This window comes from Euprymna scolopes, chromosome 40, assembly GCF_053919585.1.
Source record: "Euprymna scolopes isolate OS-2025 chromosome 40, ASM5391958v1, whole genome shotgun sequence".
Classification (NCBI taxonomy): domain Eukaryota; kingdom Metazoa; phylum Mollusca; class Cephalopoda; order Sepiida; family Sepiolidae; genus Euprymna; species Euprymna scolopes.
Genome location: NC_136521.1, coordinates 63,225,752 through 63,250,039, shown reverse-complemented (window position 1 = coordinate 63,250,039; position 24,288 = coordinate 63,225,752). Strand labels below are relative to the sequence as shown.

The 24,288-nt window shown below is 35.5% G+C and overlaps 1 protein-coding gene across 1 annotated transcript in view; it reads left to right on the top strand.

Annotated features, from left to right (window-relative positions):
- Positions 1 to 24,288, top strand: part of LOC145265676 (sperm-tail PG-rich repeat-containing protein 2-like) — a 1,924,518-nt gene that overhangs the window by 458,610 nt on the left and 1,441,620 nt on the right. The window contains exon 6 of the mRNA XM_080121737.1: positions 11,902 to 12,129. Coding sequence (XP_079977863.1) covers positions 11,902 to 12,129 — 228 coding nt within the window. The remainder of the gene's footprint in view (positions 1 to 11,901; positions 12,130 to 24,288) is intronic.

Sequence of the window (24,288 nt, the reverse complement as noted above, 5' to 3'; positions counted from 1 at the left end):
TCCATTTTATTCTTTAAAACGTTTCTTCATCACTGAAATATTATGATGGAGTCCCTCACCAGAATCCTCACTCACATCTCTAAGATTCTCCGAAAAAGTCTTGAAAGTGACAATTTTGCTTAAAGAAAATGAGCCTGCCCCGACAAAAAGAAATCGAGAAATAGATTTCTAATGCCACAATGCATATAAAATACGGCATAATCACGTTGACACACCGGTTCATGTTGGATCACCGAAGTTAATCAATGTTGAACCTGCTCAGTACTAAGTGGGTAACCATTTGGGACTTCTAGGTGCTGTATGCGCTCTCCGCTTATCTCGACATTGTTTCCAGTCGTCCTGGACTTCTCCTTTCCACTGGACTCAAACAGAGCCGATTCAGGAGAAGTGTGGTTAGGAATTGCGCAACCCTTGCCTCACAATTACACGTGCAGCTGCCCCTACAAGGAGCATACTTTGTCTTTCGAAGCTGAACGGAGGCATCGAATGGATATAAAAATGGCCACAGATTTCTTGTACCCTTTTAGTACTGCAGTGTTTTTTTTTTTTTTTTTTTCATTTTCACCCCAAACAAGGACAAGTGCCACGTTGATGTAGGGAGCTACTATCGGTGACATATGTCGCAGGGATAATACGAAGGAGTTGAGCAGCGAGATGTCATTAACATTATACTTGAACTTCTGCATGTCAGTTCAGTTGGGAAAGCAGGGACTTGAAAGGAAGTTTCAAAAGCTTGCAGTTCTGGGGAAGAAACTATTAGAGTAGAAGGCTCTCTTACATGTAGGGATCTCTACTGTGTAGGGGTGAGATTTTGCTGTTCGTCGGGTTTGTCGGGTTTGTCGGGGGTATTTACGTCGAGTGAACCATAGGGTTTGTAGTTGGTCGGAGCATTCAAATGCGTATTTCAAAAATGCAGAAATGTATTCCACTTAGTCGGTCAACCCGTTTGTCCCACTTGTGTAAAATGAAATTTCTGTCGGTTTGTCACGTTCAAGAGTCATGTGGCCCTTTCAGATGCATCTACAATCGATATCAGATGATGAGCCAAGATTTTGCATGGCTTTAAACAAGACGAATACCAGTATTATGTTATATATATAAGTTTAATTGATAGATGCGTAGATTAAATTTTGTTTTTAAGCTTTAATAATTTATCCAAAATTGTATCCATTCTAAAGTGCCCCCTTTCGTTGGAAACCTCCGCATTCATTTCTTTCGCTAAATTGGTATAATATAAGGCACGTAGCTCCTCATCCGAAATTCCGGCGGAAACTCGACACCAAATTGGGCCGATTTTTCACATAAATCATTTCTTTTCTCTCCCCCGCCCATCTTCCGCTGCTCAAATCACGTATCAACGTAAAGAAACAAACGACAAACATTACGGCGCAGTGTCTTAATTCTTGTGAATGCGAGCTGATTAACAAGATGGCCGACAGCCAAGCGAGTCGCAAACAAAGAGTCGATGAAAAAAGAAAAGAAAAGAAATCGTATGTCCAGGGCAAGAATGGGTATTCAAAATAAAATATCTAAATACGTTAATGGAAAACGATCACCATGAAAAGAAAGCAAAGAACAAATTTTAGATATTATATATATATATATATATATATATATATATATATATATATATATATATTTATATATATGTATATATATATGTGTATATATATGTATATATATATATATATGTATATATATATATATATATATATATATATATATATATATTAGTGATGGCACGATAACAATCTTTTTCCCGATTCCGATATAATTACCGATTCTGAACTAAATTCCCGATTCCGATAAAATGAACGATTCCGATTATTTATAAATCTCTAATTATTTAACTATAAGATTCTTGTTTCTCCTGATTTTCATTAAAAAAACACATGTTAACTATGCAGATAGTTTCTTAAACTTCAAAGTACACTTGCGGAGAATGATCTATCGATTTTAGCTTTACGTGTATTTTAAAATCAATAAATATTTTTATTTTATCATTATTACCAGCAAATGTAAGATTTTACTTAAAAAAAAAAAATCAAATAAAAAAGGACAATTAAAAGAATCGTTTTGGCATCGGAAATAAGGCGTCAAATCTTCCGATTCTGATACCGATTTCAATATAGTCAAATCTTCCGATTTTTCTGATTCCCGATTTCGATTTCAATTAATCATCTCACCAATAATATGTAATGACATCCTTCAGTCTTGACAGACTATGGATACCCGCTGTAAGGGTGCATGCCCGTGAAATTTTGTGGTAAGAGCTGCAGTGCACAAACTCCAACCATATTTCTCCCGAGTCGACATTGTTGACCATTGGCAAGTGGAGATTCAGGACGAAAGGACAGAGTGCCGAGATAAGCGGAAAGCAAATACAGTGGCTAGAATTCCCAAATGGTCACCCATCTATTACTAGCCAGGCTCAACGTTGCTTAACTTCGGTGATCTAACGAGAATAGGTGTGTCAACCTGATTATGCCGTATATATATATATATATATATATATATATATATATATATATATATATATATATATGAAGTGGGTTATAACATTAGTCTAAAGAGCAGATTGTATTTTAATGTGATAATATGTGATAAATTCAAGAGATGAGCTTATTTCCTCATGCAGTCATGAAGGTTGGTTTAAATTTAACAAATATAAACCACCATAAGTCACTAAAAATGTTGCTTATTAATAAGCTATCTTGAAATTTTAATTCATAACTTAATACCCTTGGTAATACAATTTGGATCATCAATATTATTACTAATATTAATTCATCTGATATATTTATTATTATTGTATATTATATAAATATCTATTTAAGTTTAACCTATACTACATTTATTAATTTCAATAAATAAATAAATAAATTATTAAAATTACTAAATTCAGTAAGTTCCCATTATATTATATGCATATAATATGCAAATATGCACGGGCTTGGAGTATATATTCGGAATACCTTCCCCTTGACTAGAGAAACTAAACTAGAATCGGACGATCAAGCCTTTATGTGCTTTAGACTTAACATGGAACATAACATTAGCTACTTTTATTTTCTCTATCGCTCTCCCTCGACCCAGGACTGTACCCTAATAAACAAAGTCTCTGGCAGCATAGATACAGCACTTTCCCCTGACACTAGCGCACAGGTGCATGTGTTTGGTGACTTCAATGTCCACCACAGCAACTGGCTTGGATTTTCTACTCACACAGAAACATCTGGTATGACTACATATAACTTCTCTATATCTCATTCCCTATCACAGATGGTTACGTTTCCAACCCGTTTCCCAAACCAGCAAGAACAACACGCATCACTTCTAGATTTGTTTCTGACCACAGTCCCCGATGACTGTGTAACTAATGCCCACAGCCCACTTGGGAACGGCGAATATGCAGTGGTAATAGTTGAAATAGCTCTAAACTTTAGAGCACAAAACTGAAGAGCCACTACTCAAAACAACGAGATATTATAAAAAGGCTGACTGGGAAGCCATCAGGGATCTCATCAGGGACGCCCCATGGCAAAATATCTTTTCACTTCGTACTGAACAGTGCGCAAATTATACCACTGTATGGTTCAAAACAGCAATTGAAGCACATGTTCCCACACGGAATTTTTATAGCAAGCCGCACTCTCCCCAATGGTTTACTTCTACTTGTGCAGCCGCCATCCCGCAAAGGCAACATGCGTACCGCAGATTTAACCGACATAAGTTCAGTTCAAACAGGCAGAAGTACATAAAAGCCAGAAGTAACTGTAAGAAAGAAATAGCGACAGCTAAAAGATAATTTATTGAAACCACCAAAACACGCATCGAAGCACAGAATGTAGGCACCCGCGACTTCTGGAAAAACTACAACAGTCTAGTAAATAATGGGCAATCAACAATCCTCCATATACCCAACAATCATGAAGTTGTTTGCTCTTCAACTGAGAAGGCTAACATGCTTGCCAATCGGTTTGCCTCCAACTCCACACTGGACCGTGCGAACCACCCCCTCCCTGACGTTCCTTTGCGGACAGACGCCACACTAGACGATCTGAAAATCACTCCTTCTTAGGTGTATGCTATCATAAGAAATCTTGACACTGCAAAAGCATGTGGACCTGATCTCATCCCGGCTGTGCTATTAAAAAAGTGCGCCGCCGAAGTAGCTCCAGTTCTCTCCAAACTTTACAACAAATGCCTTAATGAATCTTGCTTTCCTGCCTGCTGGAAAACTGCTTCTGTAGTACCAGTTTGCAAGAATTCTGGCGAGAGAAGTGACCCAGTAAATTATTGCCCCATTAGCCTCCTCCCACTTTTCGCCAAAATATTTGAGACAATAATTATCCAAGCTCTAGTCCATCACCTTACAGATGCTAAATTCTGATTGACAAACAATATGGATTTAGACAAGCCCGTTCAACAGCAGACATCCTAACTGTAATCTTAGAACGTATATACCAGTCACTGGACAAAGCGGGGGAGGGTAGAGCGATAGCTCTAGATATATCTAAGGCTTTTGGCAGGGTATGGCATGAAGGTCTTCTCAGGAAAATCAGATCATATTGTATCACTGGAAGAATACATGCCATAATTAAATCCTTCTTAGATAAGAGAAAAATCCAGGTTGTCCACGACGGTCGTACATCTAAACAATACGATATAAATGCGGGAGTACCTCAGAGGTCTATCTTGGGATCTCTGTTATTCCTAATATTCATAAATTACCTCCCTGATAAAATTGCCTGTGAGATGGCTATACATGCTGACGACACCACACTCTATAACAGACACGACAGGAAAACAAATGGACACATATCTAAAGAAATGGCACAATGATTATCTGTAGTGGAATGGGGACATAAATTGATGGTCACATTCAATGCTGCCAAGACAAAACTCGTTTCCTTCAATAATTACAAGAAACCTTCTCTACCACTTATAGCAATGGCCAATGACTCTTTATCTGAAAGTACATCCTTTAAACTCCTCGGCCTAACGCTCTCAGGAAACATGAGTTGGAACAATTACATCGAGAGTATCGCCAGGACAGCTGCGAAGAAGGTAAGTTCTCTCTACCGTGCTAGAAAGATACTAACACCCGAAAGTATCCTATACCTCTATGAGGCCACCATTCGCCCATGTATGAAGTATTGTTGTCATATTTGGGCTGGTGCATCTACCACTAGTCTCTCGCTCCTAGACAAGATTAAAAAGAAAGTCGCCAATCTGATAGGTCCTGAACTGTCATCTAAACTTCAGCCCCTGTCCTATCAACGAAATGTTGCATCCCTCTGCCTGTTCTACAAGTACTTTAATGGTGAATGCTCTGACAAACTGCTAGCACTTGTGCCCCCTCGACGTAAATACTCTCGACAAACCCGACAAGCAGCTAAATCCCACCCCTTCACAGTAGAGATCCCTAGATGCAAGAGAGCCTTCTACTCCAGTAGTTTCTTCCCCAGGACAGCTAGACTTTGGAATTCCCTGCCGGGTTCCTGCTTCCCCAACTGTACTGATATGCAGAAGTTCAAGTGCAACGTGAACCGACATCTTGCTGCCCAACTCTCTACACAGTACCCCTGATGCCCATGCCCATGATAGTAGCCCCCTACAACAAAGTGGCAATATGCCTTATTTGGGATGAAAATGTAATAAAAAAATTATATAATCTAAATAGAATAAACACTAATTATCTCCCTTTGATCATTTAATTAGACAAATAGGATTATCTTCCCTCTTTTTTAAAAAAATATTTGCTTAATTTTAAATTAGGCGTTTACTAACAGATTCTAACCGCTAAAAAATGTTCCATTGGCGTTCATTTTGAAAATTCAACATTTCGGGTATTTATAAGCTACAATGAACATCCAAATGAATGCTTTGACGATAATTACGGTTTTCAAAAGGCGAACATTTAAAAGCTATATATATATATATATATATATATATATATATATATATATATATATAATTCTTAACTTTTATTAAAAACATATTATTATAAACTTATATTTAAGCCAAATTCAGATTTATAATTTTATTCTATTTTTTATTCTCAACCCATATTACTTTGCTTATCAACATTAATAAGTAAATATTTTCCTTTTTATTTTAATATTTTCCAGATACATCTGCCTTACTTAAAAATGCTAGGTTTATTGATGGTGTCCTTTATATATAAAAAAAAAAACACCCAATATTTTTGCTGATTAGGAGACTTTAAAAAAAAAACTATATGTCAAAATTATTGTCCATGATTTAATGTCTATCACAATAAAAAGATCGTTTCCGAAACGATCGTACAAATTATTGGCTTTGTTGTTGTTCCTTCTTATGAAACAGATTTTTAATTTTTAATTTGAATTTTGAATTATCAATCACATTATATATATATTACATATATCTATATCTATCTATCTATATCTATATATATATATATATATATATATATATATATATATATGTATGTGTGTGTATGTATATGCACTTCGTTCTTCTTCCCATACGTCTCTCTGTCTCTTCAAGTCTCTCTCTTTCTCTAGAACGATTTACCATTCCCTTTAATAACCTTTTCTATTTCAACGTCGTAATCCTTTTCCATCTAATATGATATTATAGAAAAAATTCCCCTAAGTCTTCTTTGTATTTTCCAACTTCCTACTCAGTATACCCATCTCCCCCACCCCGTCCCTCGCGTTACTACATAACACCGTGTTTATCCCCCCCACCCCTTATTCCATCCGACCTTTAACTATTGTTTAAATTCTCCGAACCCGAAATTACCCGCACCCAACATTTCATTTTTTTTATTTTATTTATGTGCACATCCGATGCAAGAGTGCGCCCTGAGGTGGAAGTCAACTGAGTGCAGCTCGGCGCGTAAAATAAGTGATTTATTACGCAGACGCCATCCTCTCATTAACAATTTACTTATTTAATGCCGGAGAGGTCAATCCGAGATTTAACAAAGGTACAAAGGTCAAGGCTCAGAACACGATCTGCTCCCTCGTATACGTCCACAACTTTTTCACATACACATACTTTATATGTATGTATGTATGTATGTATGTATGTATGTACATACATACATACATACATACATATGTACATACCATCATCTCGTTGACACACCGGTTCTCGTTAGCTCTCTGAAATTAAGCAACGTTGAGCCTGGCTAGTACCAGATTGGTGACCATTTGGAAATAGCAGACGCTGTACGTTCTCTATGCTTAGCTCGGCATTGTTTCCAATTGTCCTGAACCGCCAATTGTTAGTTATATTTAACATAACAGACTCAGGTGTAGTTGATTATTGCGCAACACTTGCCACAAACATTCCACGGGCAGGCACTCTTATCTCCTCCTATCCTAACACTTGATTTTCTTTTTTTTCTCCTCTTATTTTTCGTTTTCTTCTTCTCCTTTACCTTTTCTTCCTCCTCCTCCTCCTCCTCCTCCTCCTTCTCCTCTTTCTCTGCTATCTTTCTGGTATCATTTTCTTATTCTTTCTTTAATATCTTTACCTTCTTTTGATCCTTTTTCTTATTCCTTCATTTTTTTTCATCTTCTTCTCTTCCATCATCACCATCTTCTTCTTCTTCATCTTCTACTTCTTCTCCTTCTTCCATACTAATTCTGTTTTCTTTTTTGATTCTTCTTCGTTTCCTCTTAATCATATCTTTTCTTTTGCTTTTCTTTTTTCATTCACTTTCTTTTTTCTTCTGCTCTTAATTTTCCAATCATTTTCTTGCTTTTTCTTTTTCTATTCTTTTTCGTCTGTTTTTCTTCCTTTTCCTCTCCTCTTCCTCCTCCTCCTATTTATCCTCCTCTTCCTTCTTCTAATTCTCTGCTTCCAGCATTGCTTCTTCTTCTTCTTCTTCTTCTTCTTCTTTTTCTTCTTCTTCTTCTTCTTCTTTTTCTTCTTTTTCTTCTGTTACTCGTCTCTGTTCGTTCTTTGGGTTTCCTATTCTTCTTCCTCTTCTTTTTCTTCTCCTATTTCGGCCCCTTCTCCTAATTCTCTGTTTTGTTTTGTTTTTTCCTCCCATCTTTCAGTCTTTCCTTCTTTATTTCCCCTCCTACCCATCTGTTTTCTTTCTCTGTCTTTCTTTCATTTTGCATCATTTTTTCTCCTTCTTCATTATTCATATCCTCCTTCTCCGCTAATTTCCTCCTTTTCGTTTATATTTTCCCGCTTCTACTTCTTCTTCCATGTCTTTTCTCATTCTCATTTTCTAATTATTCTTCAAGTCATATACCACACAATAAATAATAGAAAAACAATATATACAAACGTTCGTCTCACATCAATGGCGACTCCACATCGTAATTTACCCAAATCTATTGCGCGTTCGTCTTTCTTCACAGGAAACCATATTCACGCTTATAAAATGCCACACATCTTTCATTCGTGCACCTAAAGAAACTTTATCAGCAATACCAATCCAATGCATCGCCATCTTTATCAGCTTCCCGGAACATTATATCTTAAAGAAAAATCTCATAAGATGCTCATCTTCACCTTAATCTCGTACTTCTTCCAAATGTCATCTTATTTGGACGACATTTACAAAAAAAAAATGTCGTAATGTCATCGAAAATATAATAATTATCAGCTTTCCTTAAGATGGCACATTAAGAGAAACAACATTTTTCGTTTCCATTTAATGCAATTCTCTACCTGTATAAGAGCACAGTACGTCCAAGGATGGAGCACTGTTGCCATATCTGGACAGGAGCTGCTAGAAGCAGCTAATCCTGCTTGACAAAGTTCAAAATAGACTTCATAGCCTAGTGGGGGATGCCTTTTTCTCTTCCCTTCAACCTTTTTCCTACAGAAGATATGTTACGAGCCTGTCTTAACTTTATCGTTATTTTTATGGCAAATGCTCGTCAGAGCTTCAATCCATGTTTCTCCCTCTGGCCTGACTTTTATGAAGACCGCTCGTCTACCTGAAATCACTACCAATAATTTCCCCCACTCTTTATCTGTGCCTAAAACTTAACGTAGAATCCATGAACAAATCTTTTTTTCTTACAACTGCACGCCTGTGGAATTCTGTTCCATTTTCCTGCTTTCTATTTGCTTTTTATAACAGTTCTCTCATCTCTCTCTCTCTCTCTCATTTCCGTCGTCTTCCCGGACGCTTCACCACCGAACCTACACGACTTTTCCATTCCTCTCGATCCTGCATGACAGTTTGCAGGCCCCGAACACTTTCCAATCCTGTGTTCTGTATTACGTTGTCAATGTAGGTCATTCTTCTTCTACTACGGTTTAGGTGACCATTTGTTAGTATCCAGAGAACTAGCTTGCTGGCTTCCTCTTCGCTGTGCCGCATGCAGTGATTGGCTACTCTCACCTTTCTCTCTTGCACCTATTTACAATGCCTCCCCACGGGACAGAGTTAGACACCAGGGTCGTTTTTTAACATGGAGAAAATGTACAAAAATAAAAATTGTCTCAGTCGTGAAGGACCCCACCTCAACTGAAAGAGAATGAGTAATGGAAGTGCCGCACCTGAAGAACAGATACTACACTTTGATCTTGGCCAATTTCAGTGTCACTATAAAGCTGTTGGCTTGCTGCGTGGCTCCTCCATGGTGTATTGAGGGTCATCCTGAGTATCTGTGAGTAACAGTCATCAAGTCTCCTCTTCAGCGCATCAGAAAGAGTTCGTGTTTCAGTACCATTGAGAAAGAAGTGTTTCTACTGTGGCAGCAAAGTGTCTCACTTTAAACTTTTCTGAGAGAGTGGATGACCATATCTTCCTCAATTTGTTAAATAAAATCTGAAAAAGAGATTATATTCTCGAAATATCAAATATTTTTCCCATCCCAGCTATACCAAACGAAGAAGATTTAAAAAAAAAACAAGCTCTACAAAATCCTATTCCTTTTGTCCATTATTTCCATAAATCACATTTAACATCCGGTTTTCTGCATTGCTAGGGCATTTTTATACTCTCGCTCCTTTATTTGGTGTCTTATTTAGAGGACAGTCAGACCTAATGTGTTAAAATAAATGACAACCCGTGTGGTAATAGATAAAGTACTAGGTTACATTCAGTTGTAAATGTTGTGATTTTATAATCTTAATCGCTGGATCACCGGTTTAGCAAGGTTGAACATGGTCAGTAATAAATGAGTGACCAGTTGGGACTTTCAGGTGCTGTATGTGCTCTCCGCTTATCTCAGCATTGTTTCCAGTCGTTCTGGCTTTCTCCTTGCCACTGGATTAAAACAATGCCGATTCAGGAGAGGTGTGGTTGAGGATTGTACAACCCCTGCCCCACAATTACGGGCATAGCTGCACCTACAGGGCGTATCCTTTGTCTTTCGTGACTGAACAGAGGCACGGGGTAGACATATTTCACCGAAGAGTTTTAGTATTACATGAGGGACGTTTCCAAAAGTAGTGCATCTACTTCTGGAGGTTGTAAGTTCGATTGTGAATTACTGCAAACTTGTACCCGGCCTTGGCCAGACCATAAGAAACAAAACTGTAACATTTTTAGATTAAGAATTGTGCTTATTTTACCTTCTCAATTAAGCCCACTTGTTTTTAGAGATTGAAAAAAAAGTTGGAAATTCACCTGCACCGAACTTACACAGAACTCCTGTTGTATTTAAAGTAATAAACAGCGACAGATTTAGCCTAAACCACATACAAAGGATTATACTGTTCTATCTAGTGCATCATTAAATTATAACATATCTGATCTATCTAGAGTATTGGGTACATATTTTGCAACTACTGTGTTTCAACTAATTAATCTCACCAGAGTTCTTTTCTCAAATGACTGACTGGGGCCAGAAAACTGAAAAAGTAATCAGAAAGATGTCATTAACTCAATATCCTGAAATTGATTTTAATCCAGATTTTATCTATTACTTCGAAGCAAATTTTTTTTTTTTTTTTTTTTTACAAAGGCATCACCACATTATCAAGGCCCAGAGGCCACTCAAGGATAAGGGTTAAAGAGTGTACAGTAGAAGTTGGTCAATATAGTAATCATTAGTAATGAAAATTTGGTAAATTTAATAACTTATATGGAACGGCTCATCAAGAACTTATTTACCTTAGACTTGAACACAACCATATTGTAGTCAGCCGGAAAGCAGGAAAACGGAAGACAATTCCACAGGCGTGCAGTTCTAAGAAAGAAGCTTTGTTCATGGAATCTATGTTTAGGTTTAGGCACAGATAAAGAGTGGGGGAAATTATTGATAGTGTTTACAGCTAGACGAGTGTTTCTTGTGAAAGTTTGGCGAGGGGGGACCATAGATTGAAGCTCAGTTGAACACTTTCCATGAAAATAACGATACATCAGAGACAAACTCGCAACATCTCTTCTGTGAGATAGAGGTTGTAAGGAGGAGAAAAGGACATCTCCTACGAGGCTACGAAGTCTATTTTGAACTCTATCAAGGCAGGACAAGTCCTTTCTAGCAGCTCCTGCCCAGATGTGGCAACAGTATTCCATCCTTGGACGTACCTGGCTCTTATATAGATAGAGAATAGCATCAGCAGTGAGATATCTACTGGATCGATAGAAAGATCCCACAATTTTTCCAGCGGCCTTGGCAACAGATTTGATATATTTGATATATTAAATATAGAGTTCGGTTCAAAATTTCTGTGCAAGTCTCCAAGTCCGACAAGCTCGAACAACCCATCGTTCGTAACAGTAAAGGTGGAATAATACAAATAAGAAACCTACTAATAACTGATTGATATATTTTTTTAATCGACACTTTCACGAACATTTGAGAAACGATTACTTCAACTATTTCTTTACTATATATATATATATATATATATATATATATATATATATATATATATATATATATATATATATATATATTTTTTTTGTTTTTAATTATTTCCAAGGGTTTGACATACGGAACCAAATCGTACAAAGGCTGCCATTTTGGAAACTACTCCAGCAAAAGGATTACATACAAGCCGAACGATGTACCCGGGCCGGGCGAGTATGATATCGCCTGTGAGGCACAGTGGAACGTGGAAAATGTTAATATAGGTGACGTGGAAAAATCTAAATTCGAGTCATTTGTTCCGCGATATTTGGATGCCGTGGTAAACAACGAGAAGAAATGGGTAAGTAGATTTCCGTCAACGATTTCCTTGAAGACAACCATTTTTTTTTTTCTATTCTATTACATTTATCTCCAGGGTAATCCCGAATCAAACATGAAGCGATAAAATGCGTCATCCTATTTGATGATTTAAAAAAAAAAAAAAAAAAAAAAGAAGAATACCATTATTTTCCTGTTTGATTTTCTTTCAACAGTTTCCTTTGGGACAGGATCAAAGTGTAGTATCTGTTCTTCATATACTGCACTTCAATTTCTTGTTCTCTGTCAGTGGAGGAGAAATCTTTCACGACTGAGACAATTTTTATTTTTGTTCCTTTTCTCCACATTAAAAAAAACGACCCTGGTGTCTAACTCTGTCTCGTGGGGAGGCATTGTAAATAGGAACAGTTTAGGTACAGGGTTTTCTCATTGTATTTTTCAATATGTGCAGCTAAAAATATGCCAACCATAATGCCAAAAATAGCCGCAAATAATGTGATATTATAGACGTCTTTCCCAATACCACGGGGAGCGTTAGTGTTACACAAGGGTCGTTCCAAAAGTAATGGATCTTATTTTTAACTAAAAAAAAAAAAATAAATAATAATAATGTTCAAGAGTTCCGATGACAGGACTATTACCATTAAAACGAGTGATCGTTTGTGTTCCAGAATTTGTCTACAAAGTCATCCTCATTCCCGATGCATATGGGCGTCCTAGGCTTGATTTGCCTCTCACATCTCTGTCGCAAATCTGAAATCAACGAACTCATCTAGTAACCCTGCTGACATCAACTGCATGGGCTTCACAAATGTTAAACAGGCGTCGGTAAATGTTGATCAGATTAACTTTTTTTCTGCATGGAAGAATTTAATGACGCATCTCTGCTTCTGATGCACATCCATGACAGGTGATGCTCTCTTTGCATTTCTCACCGTCAGTATCTGCAACAGAAAAATCAAACGTTCTGGTCATGAATGCATAACCTCAGTCATCATGGTTATGTAATTTGCAACCACAGCTAATCAATTCGGCAGTAGTAAAAAAAAAATAGGAAACATTACTTTTGGAACGCCTTTCGCATTGCAAGCAGTGAGCACTCTTAAAAGTGATTTTTTTCTCGGGTCAGGTAACAACTATTTCTTGTATATTTGTTGATTCTCACTTCTTTCCTTGTCGATTATAACATAAAAAAAAACATTTCTGAGTTTTTAGATGAGGATTGGTTATTCGTATTATTTGGATTTCTCGGACTACTATTCTCACCTTGAATGACATTTTCACAATCGATATAACCTCCGACCTTCTCCAGGTGTATATTGTTAACGTCAGGAATGTTCATGGCTGAGGGAACAAGAGCATGCTGCTCTCGTGAAAAAAAGGGGTTCCGTTCGAAATTTCATCCAAATTCCCGAGTTTGACAAGATACATCTGAAGAAGGTCGGAGATTACATCGACCGAAACATTATGAAATTGACACTCAAGATGAGAACAGTAGTCCGATGAATCAAAATAATACGAATAATAGACATTTAGCAAATATTTTCATTTCAATTTTTGCTTCATTTTCACCATATTAATAACGGTCGATTGTTTATTTTATTGGATTATTTGTTTTATTTCGTGTATCTTAATATTTTTGCCCCCTCGAAAAAAAGAGGGTGGACCTGTAAATTCACCCTTGTCCGTTCATCCGTCTGTCCGCACTTTTCTCAATAACCACGTCTTGATTTTTTTGGAAATTTTGCACAAACATTAAACATGATATGAGTAAAAAAATAACAGAACATATTTTCCGGGAAAACTCCGGTTTCCCCATAGGATTGTCTTTCAGATTAAAATGGCTATAATTGACATTTTTGTGCTTATTATGCCTTGGAGTTTTATAAAACTTTCTGAAGAGTATTAAGTAACTGATTTCTATATAATTTTGTTTGTCTATACTTTGCGATAACTCTTGATTGTTCCCCAGCGGCTTTTTAGGGCTAATAAAAGAAATTGTCAGGTAAGAGACTTTGGGGACTATTTTATCATATTTGCGCAAAATTTTCTGTGTATGTCAATTTAGCAGTTTTGCATGTTGGACTCAAATTATAATATATTAAGACCTTAGGAACTTTTGGGGAAAAATGCTTGGAGGCAAATGCGGGACTAAGTCATTTCTTTTTTTACATGGTGGAAAACTCAAATTTTTATATGTTAAGGCCTAAAACTGCACCGTTTGTTCATTTTCAGCTTGGTTTGACGTTCCCTGTGGACTTTTGGTGCTAAAGGGGGGGGAGTAAATGCTGAACTTAGTCATTTTTTGTGTCTCGTTCACTGTGCACTCACAGGGGACAATGAATGCTTCACTTATTTATCTTTATTTTCTTTTTTTTAAAACGAATTATTTTTCTTAAAACCAACCCGATATCATTTTAAGAATCAATTTCGTTTTCATGAGACATTGCATCCATTTAAAAAAAAAACTAATTTCCCCACATATCCAACAACTTAACACTTTTTAAAACAATTAATTTTTATATTTTTTGTTATTCTTAACCATATGTCCATTGTATTCATTGTCATATCGACAATGTCAAGTCCTATGATCTCTCCCTCCTTTTGTTTTCAACTAATAGCGTCAGACAGTACTCATCAAGAATAATGAACGATGCCAAGACGACCAATGTTGCTTTTACATCTGACGCTTTCCGCGTCTAGGGATTCATTTTTTCGATGGTCACTGATTTCTCTTGGTTCCCCCAGTTGAACTTGTCATGCGATGGAAACTGCAAATATGCCTAACACCATGATTTTTCCGGACTTACACCAAAGTTTTTTCAACATCTAACGCCACTGCTCGCCTAGGGATCATCGATTATTTACCAAAAAACACTTTTTCGGGGATTTAAAAACAAAACAGTATATTAAATGATGACTACTAAGAAGTCTTGATCAAACACTACCTCCCCTGATCTTAAGAAGAAAAAATGTTACAAATATTAGATCTAGTTTCCTATTCTTAATTAATTTGCCTAGCTTATTCATGTTATAAAAATGAATTCCTTACCTGTGATATTCACCTGTTCCCAAATTCAAAATGGATAAACTTTTTTTAATTTGCCAGTGTTGTATTAATAAGATTAGGATGAATCCATTTGACTTCTTATGACCCCACTATGATTAGTACTTTATATATTTACATTCTTATTAAATTAAACATATATAAAGATTAAAAATATTTATAGATATATACATCTTAAAAAAATATATATTTTTTAATTTTATTTTATATAATACATTTTATACATTATTAATATATATTTTTTTTTACATGTGGGTCACTGCTTATCAAGGCCCGAATGCCACTCGGGGATAAGATTTCAAGTGTGTGGACCCAAAATTGTCGGAGGTGTTTGGTAGAGTTCTAAAAGGTCAAATCGTTGGACTTTAACCCTTTAATCGCCAACTTTCTAGCCGAAACCCTATCACATAGATTTTCCCAAATCTCAGTACCCTGTATATCAAATTTCGAGTCTGTAGACTAAAAATTGACAAAGTTATTGCGTAGGGAAATGTACACAGACACACACAGACAGACAGACACTTTCACTTATATATATATACATATATATATATATATATATATATACATATATGTATATATATGTGTATATATATATATATTTATGTACATACATATATATATATATATATATATATATATATATATATATATATATATATATATATATATGATCTAAACGGAAACATTCGTGCTCTATTTTGTGCTTTAAAACGAAATATTCATTTCAATCACGCCTTTTTCATGCTGGGCCTTTCTGCTTCTGCGGTGATAAATGGTTTCAAATACATCTGTGATGTGAGGATGTAAAAAAGGAAGAACTTGATATTAAAGACATTCTGAAACAACACCTCTATAAGAAAACACCCAGACACGTCAATTACCATCGTGTGAAATGACGGAAAATCGATCCAGCCGTTTTTGAGTCCATAGGGAACGAACTCACTCGCACACACAATCTCCTCTTTGTGGCTTTGTGGCTTGTAAAAGATGATATTGAATATTATTTGATTCGGTAAGAAAAAAAAATCATGAAGCACTATTATTAAGATGAAAACGTTTGAATAAGCACGTTAACATTAAAATATTTTATTTAAATAAAATCATTCATTTTTTCTTTTAAAATAGAAATATTTTCTGATTAATTTCAGATAGCTCCGAAAAAAAAAATCAAGAAATCGAGTATTTTCTCTTTGACAATTGGTTTATAAATTTTAATTTTAATAATAGTGGTTCTACAGATTTTGTGAATTTTTATGACACTATTTCGTGCGCCAACACCAGCAAAATCTTGATAAAACAAAACGGGGAGACGGGCACAGTATTCACGAATAAATAAACCAATACTTTTTTTTATTTCTCTGATAATACATGTTTAAATATCCGAAAATAATAAAGAAACATTTTAATTTTAAAAATAAAAAATAAAAAAAATAAAAAATATTTACACCTTAACATGGTTTTAAACAGTTTGTATATTCGAAATATTTTATATTATAGATAGTTGAAAATCCGTTAACACTGCTTGCATGACATTTAGTGATGGATCGAGAAATTTACTGGATTCTTCAATTTTCCCGGGCGACGTAGATGCACGTCTACAACCTGTTATACATAAACGATCCTGAAATCAGTTCCCGAGGACTTAATCAATTTTAAAAGTGATTTCAGTTTCATCACCGGGGAAATCTAGAGATAAAAGTTTAGTTATTTAAATGTTTATGATAAAATGCCGAATTTTTAGACATTATTCCGTTACAGACTAATTTAGTAGTTTCAATTGATGACGCAAGCAGTAGAGACGCAGCAATTCAATTAAATGCTAAATTGATAATATTTTATTATTTTATGATTTTTATGTATTTATTCAGTACTAATTAGCACTATGGCGATGCATCGATACTTAAGTTGTTGGAGAAAACATTCTATATTTATCATATAAAGTTATCTAGTCGGATTTTCAATGTCAGACTTAGAGAGCAGTTGAGCTGACAAATTCTTTTCTTTTTTTTTTACTCCTCGTAAAATTGGTTCTCTCTATCGCTGCAATCGCTTTCTCACGCTTGAGGCTATTCTCCTTTTTCTTAAAACTGCCCGCCCGTGAAACTCTGCACCGCGGGGCTGCTTTCCAGTTCACTACAACATGGCTGTTTTCAAGACTAACGTAAATAAGTTCGTGTTGAGCCGTCCTCTTAAATAATCGAATTCCACCCAATTTCATTACGTTGTTGCCACGCGGACTATATCCTTATCCTCAAACAACTTAAAGGACTTTATAATTTGTGACTCTCCTGTACAAAAAATCTCTACGTATATGTCATCAGATTATATATGCAGGACTACTGTCAGTAAAATGCTGGTTATTAGATACTGACCGGGCAAACGTATGCTGGTCAATGATCAGTATGATTATTCAAGCAAAAATGTTTTGTCAGGTAAAATATTTTTTAGAATAATAAAAAAAAATATCTAGAATAATTATTAACTTACATTAATTAAGGAATGTTAACAATAAAATATTATAATAGCAATTTAGTTGACAACTTATAAATAATGACATGTACACATATCAGGTGATTATCTTAGGGGCGTATATTAATGACGTCATTTGGAGGGGAAATTGCAATTAGTCAGTCGGTGTCGTAGTGTGAGAGATAGAGAGATAGAGAGAGAGAGAGAGAGAGAGAGAGAGAGAGAGAGAGAGAGAGAGGGGGGGTTGACAGATCGTGATGACCACTGAAACGGCGATTATCAGAACGTAATCAGCGTGCAACTTTACAAGAGGGAAACCACTGGAATAAAATATTGCCGAAAATAAAACCCGACATGCTGTCGTTCTTGGGAATAATTTTTATTGCAGCTTTTCCGCCAAGACAAGAACCAAGATAGATCAGATATGTTTCCGATCGGCCTATTGTTGAAACTCTCAAATCAGTGTCATTCGTCCTTTGTGTTGGAAAGGTATTTATGTTGGATAGCGGCGTATCAGTTACCAATGAATAAATGTTGGTGTGTATAAATCGAAGGACAGATGGTATATAACGTTTTACAATAAACATTGTTTTGCTTGAGCTGAACTGAAACAGTGACTCGAACATATCGACAAGTTCAGTTTGAGTGGATAACGTTTACTTGCACACGAGGGAGCTTCAAACTACGAAATTAGACAATGTTTATTGATAGAGAGTTTTGCTAATGTTCTCTGATGAAGAAAAGAAGTGTATATAAAAAACAGCAGTATATATAATAGACAGCGTCTGTAAACATTTAAGAGTTTGATAAACATTTAATATGACAGTAATAATCGGGTCAAATTCACATACTTCTTTCTTCGAAAGATGGCACCACATGCAGTTATATTTGATATAACATTTATTCAACACCGATAGATCATATTTGGATCTTGACTTCACCAGCTTCTACGGCATCTCCCCGACTTTTAGTCTGACTTCTTCGACTGCCATCCAACTCTTCACTAATTGATACGTATCTTTTGAAGCTCTCTCCTAAAATCCACGTAATTTTTAGTGACCCCTACGTCAGACTACGACATACTCTATAGGTCAGACCTATATTTAAATTATAATTATGAAAACTACACATTCCTTATGGTACAGAAAGGTATCCTTAAATTGGTGGATAGCAACCGGCCTTCTACTCCGCAACCAGATGTAATATTGCTAGTCTCAAACCGTTTTATAAATACTATTAAACCAGATGGTATTTAAAATTATAAAGTACTAGCAAATCGCCCGGCGTTTCCCGGTCATAAAATCCGAATAAATATTATATCTTGATTAATGCAAATTTCTATTTATTATAAACAGAAATACCCTAGGTATTAAACGTAACGTTAAATTCCTTTTAAAAATGAAGTAAAAAACGGACAGAAACTGAGCCATGTGCATGCGTGTATTTTTTTTTCAGAAATAGTTCATTCGTGTAAGTAAAAAAATAAATAAATAAATAAATACTCGAACTCAGATCGCAACGAAATCCTACAGACAGTGAGTCAACTGCTATATCCATTATGTGGTGAATATCTGTTCTATTTGCAAGTTTCTGATAAGGCAGATAAAGGAATCCGTAATTTGATTGATGCCGACCTGTTTTGTAATCCGCAACCAGAGTTAACATTTCTAGTCGCAGACTGTTTTATAAATACTACTAGACTACCCGTGACCCGTTGGGTCAGTATGTTATATTAGTTATGGAATTAATGTATGAGCGTGACACTTGTGACGGTAAGGAAAATAGTTTTTGTTACATAACAGAAACATTTCTATGAAAGTATATTAAATATGAAAAAAAGAATATAGATAGATTTTTATGAGTCGTTCTGTTTATAATTGTTTATTTTTGAAAAAAAACTTCAGCCATTGAATTATAAGGGGTTTGCTATACTTATAGGTAAATCTGCACTATTCAAATTTTGATATATCGTTTAATTTAAACGTGAAAAAAAAATACAATTGGGACGCTGAAAACGTACACAGTAAAACAATACGTTGTAAAATGCTCTTATGGTTGTCAAATGTTAAAGTAGATTTATTTGTAAGAAAATTGCGATAAAATAAGTTAAACGTCATACGGAAATGAACGATGTAAAAAATGCAGAAAGTATTAACAATTATTTAGACAATTTATACGCGAAAAAAATAAATCCAAAATAATTGGGACGCTGAAAACGTACACAGTAAAACAATACGTTGTCAAGGGGTTAAAGTTGATTTATTTGTAAGAAAATTGCGACATCGTTCATTTCTGTATTACGTTTTAAGTTATTTTAACCCCACTCTTCCCATGTTAAATAATAATTTCGAAATAATAACGTAAATATTTCAATGTGCTCGGCATGCGCGCATGCACAACCGGATATCGTAAACCGGGAAGTGGGGTACATACATCGTTACAAGCTCATTTAAGTTTTATAATTATATAGATATATTAAAAACTTCGACTCATGTCCAAGTTACCTACATCTAAAATTTCAAGTGTTTTGCCTCAAAATTGGCGGAGGAGTTTGGTAGAGTCTACACAATTGGCGGAGGAGTTTGGTAGAGTCTACAAAAGTCAACTCTTTCAACTTTGATCTCTTGGCAGCAAAATATTCGGCCCCAAAACGATTAAGCGCCTTTCTCTATGTCGTAATACACTTTATGTAAAGTTTCAAATGTATAGACAAAAAAGTGGTTGAGTAATTTGGTAAAGATCGCAGAGGTCAATTTTTTTTTAACTGATCCCAATTGTGACACCTTCACATTTATTGTTTAGGGCCCATATCAAATAAAAAGTTTGATCCATGTCCAAGTAACATACATCTAAAATTTCAAGTGTTTAGACCCAAAATTGGTGGAGGAGTTTGGTAGGGTTTTCAATGGTCAAATTGTTGAACTTTGACCCCTTGACAACCAAATTTCTGGCCGAAACCAATGTAAAAGATTTTCCTAAATCTCCATACCCCTCATGTCAAATCTCAAGTCAGTTCACTGAAAACTGACGAAGTAGTTTGGTAGAGAAATGTACACGCACAGACAATTTCATTTTATAGATATACTAGCATGAGTGCCCGGCGTTGCCCAGGTGTTTGGAGGTGTATGTTGAGCAAAGCAAAAAATGTGGTAGTAGGAAGGCAGGCTCGAACCCGTACCGTAGGAAGAAAAGAACGGGAAAAAACCTGACGTCTTTGCTGTTACGATCACCGCCAAACCGAAAGTGACGAAGGTTTTAATTAAGGCTAGACAATCGAAAAGAGAGGGTGACTTTTGAAAATATCGGCAAAGAAGCGACCCTTGTAGAAAAGTGCCCAGTTGAAGGTAGAGCTATTAATGTTTTTAGTCAATTTTTACAATATTTGTCGTCTGAAAGGTTGAATTTCAAAACGATACTGATCTTTTAAAAATCCGTCGCCTTCGTCGAAAGTCATACATACATATATTTATATATAGGTAACTAAAAATGTTCTACCCAAACCGAGTAAAAAGCTTGCCCGATCTCTGAATACCCTTTATGTAAAATTTCAAATGTTTAGACCAGAAATTGTCTGAGTAATTTGGTAGAGAACGCAGAGGTCAATTTTTTAAAAACTTTTACCCCTATTATGACCCATTAACATTTATTGTTTTCAGCTCAAATAAAGTTAATAACTTATATCCATGTCCACGGAACCTATATCTAAAATTTCAAGTGCTTAGACCCGAAATTGGTGGAGGAGTTTGGTAGAGTTCTCAGAGGTCACAACGTTAAACTTTCACCCAAAATTCCTGGCCAAAACCGATTACAAAGATTTTTCCAAATCTCAGTACACTGTAAATCAAATTTCAAGTATGTAGACCGAAAATTGACAGAGGTATTGTGTAGGGAAATGTACATAGACAGACAACCAGACAAACAGACACTTTCACTTTTATAGATTTATAGACTAGTAGGTAGTCTGGCTTTGCTCGGGCCTTATATACTGTTCATAACTTTATGTGCATATGTATATATTAAAAAGCGTGCATATGTATGGTAATGCCTTTCCTTAAAAAAGGCTTCCTTAACTACCATAGAGAAAGTTGCTAGAGACGGCAGAGATATTTTTTTTTACTTTGACCCTAATTTTGACCCCTTAATATTTATTGTTTTCGGCTCAAATAAAATTAAAATGTCAGACCTATGTCCAAGTAACCTTCATCTAGACTTTCAAGTGTTTAGACCCAGAACTGGCGAGGGATTTTGGTAGAATCAGCAAAGGTCAACTTTTTCAACTTTGACCCTTTCGCAGCCAAATTTTCGTCCAAACACTGATTAAAAAGCTAGATGCATGTCTGAATACCCTTTGTGTAAAATTTGAAATGTTTAAAGCCAAAATTGGCTTAATAGTTTGCTAGAGACCGCAAAGGTCAAATCTTTTGAACTTTGACCTCTTGGAAGCCAAATTTTCAGCAAAAAAAAAAAAAAAAACGATTAAAAAGCCTGCTCTATGTCTGAATACCTTTTATATAAAATTTCAAATGTTTAGACCAAAAAATTGATATTTGTTAAAGACCGCAATTTTTTTTTTAAATTTGGCCATAATTTTGACCCCTTAACATTTACTGTTTTGGGCTGTAATCAAATTATATGGTAGATCCATGTTCGCATGAACTATATGTAAAATTTCAAGTTTTTAGTCCCAAAATTGGTGAAGGAGTTTTCAAAGGTACAATCTTTGAACTTTGACCTCTTAACAACCAAATTTCTGGCCGAAAACCAATTAATAAGATTTTCCCAAATCTCAATACCCAGTATGTTAAATCTCGAGTCTGTAGACCGAAAATTGACAAAGTAGTTTGGTAAGGAAATGTACACACACACACACACCCACACACACACACACACACCCACACACACACACACACACACATATATATATATAATTTTACTTTTATGGATATATAGATAGATAGGTAGATATTATATGCTTCTTTTGCTGCAGCACGTTTGATTCGTTGATCTAGTGATCACCATCAGTTGGTATTCTTATACTTGATAGTCATACATCTTTCTATTCCAATAATGATTTTCGAGAATTGCACGCTTGTGAAACTCTTTTCCCGTGTACTGTTTTCCTTTGATCTATAGCCTTGCTCTTTTACAGACTAAGGTCAACATACATCTCCTGTCTTTGTGAGAATACGCTTCTGTTCTTGTTTGGTTTCTTACGTCAAGTGACTTCCTGTCTTGTCTGGAGCATCTCACTTCTCACTAGTCTTTTTCATTTTCATTCGCTGTATTCAATCCTAATTAATTTTCCTCCTCGCTAAGACAAATTTAGCGAGATCCAAGAAAGGGGAGGCCTTGAATTTAGAACTTAGACTAAAATATTAGTTTGTTGCATAAGTCACCGCCGTTCTTTTTAAAAATAAAATCAAAATAAATTAACAGCAAAAGTAAGTTCGTGTGGGATTCAAACTCAAATTTTTGTGTGAACCCCACATACTGAAATTGTGAAATTGTCGCAAAATCACACTTCATCTTTTCACGAAATTCTCTACATGTCTGATGGCCATCTTCCTTCAAAAGAACCCTGAGTTGGTCTTCGTCTATGTTGATTGATCTTCCGGAACGAGTAGCGTCATTGAGGTCAAAATTGCCGTGTTTGAATCTGGAACAGTTCTCTCAGCTATAGCGTTTTCTCCATATACGGTACAAATATCTTTGGTCACTTCACTCGCTTTTTGACTTTGATTAACGGCGAAAAGAAGGTGTTTAAAAGGTGATATTTTTCATCTACTTGACATTCCATTTGACGGTTCTGAAAAACGAAAAAAAAAATTATATGAGCAACAAAACGATGCCAATTATCTTGTAGAACAGAATACGTGGTTTCCAATGATATACAATCCTTTGCCAAATGTCAAGACATGTTTTAGAACACGATTTTTTATGAAACGCCGGGAACATAAGCAACAACTTGATAACACGAAATCGTCCGTTTATTTAATTTTATTTTTTAGTCTTCCCATTGCGGGATCGACAATTCCGCCAATTCTTGTCTGTTTTTTCAACCAACTATGAGATGCTCTCATTAAAGCTCTTTTTTCACCCTTTGTGTAACAGTTATTTTATTGTTAACCGGTCTTAAGTGAGTCTACTAGAGAATACCAATGGCACTTTCTGACTGATGCGCTCAATAGTCAGTCTCCGATGTTCCTATCCTGTACCGCTTCTTCTTGCGGTGAACTCTTGTTGCAGTGAAAATAAACGTACATGCATATTTATTATTGGATTCGAACTAAGTTTTCATTGCCGAAATAAAAAAGGCCAAGTTTTAAGGCATTGGAGTTTGTTGACGCTAAAGAAAATCCCCAGATGTATGGGGACATATAAGAAAAGGGGGATTAAATTTTCCGCTCTATCTATCTATCTATCTATTTGTATTTCTATTCATCTCTATATATTTCTATCTTAATCTATATCTGTCTGCATCTATCTATATCGATTTCTATTTATATCTATCTCTGCACATCTCTATCTATCTTCATCTTTATCCATCTATATCTATCTATCTATCTATCTATTTATCTACCTCTCTATCTATCTATCTCTCTATCTATTTATCTATCTATACGCATTTATCATTATTTCTAT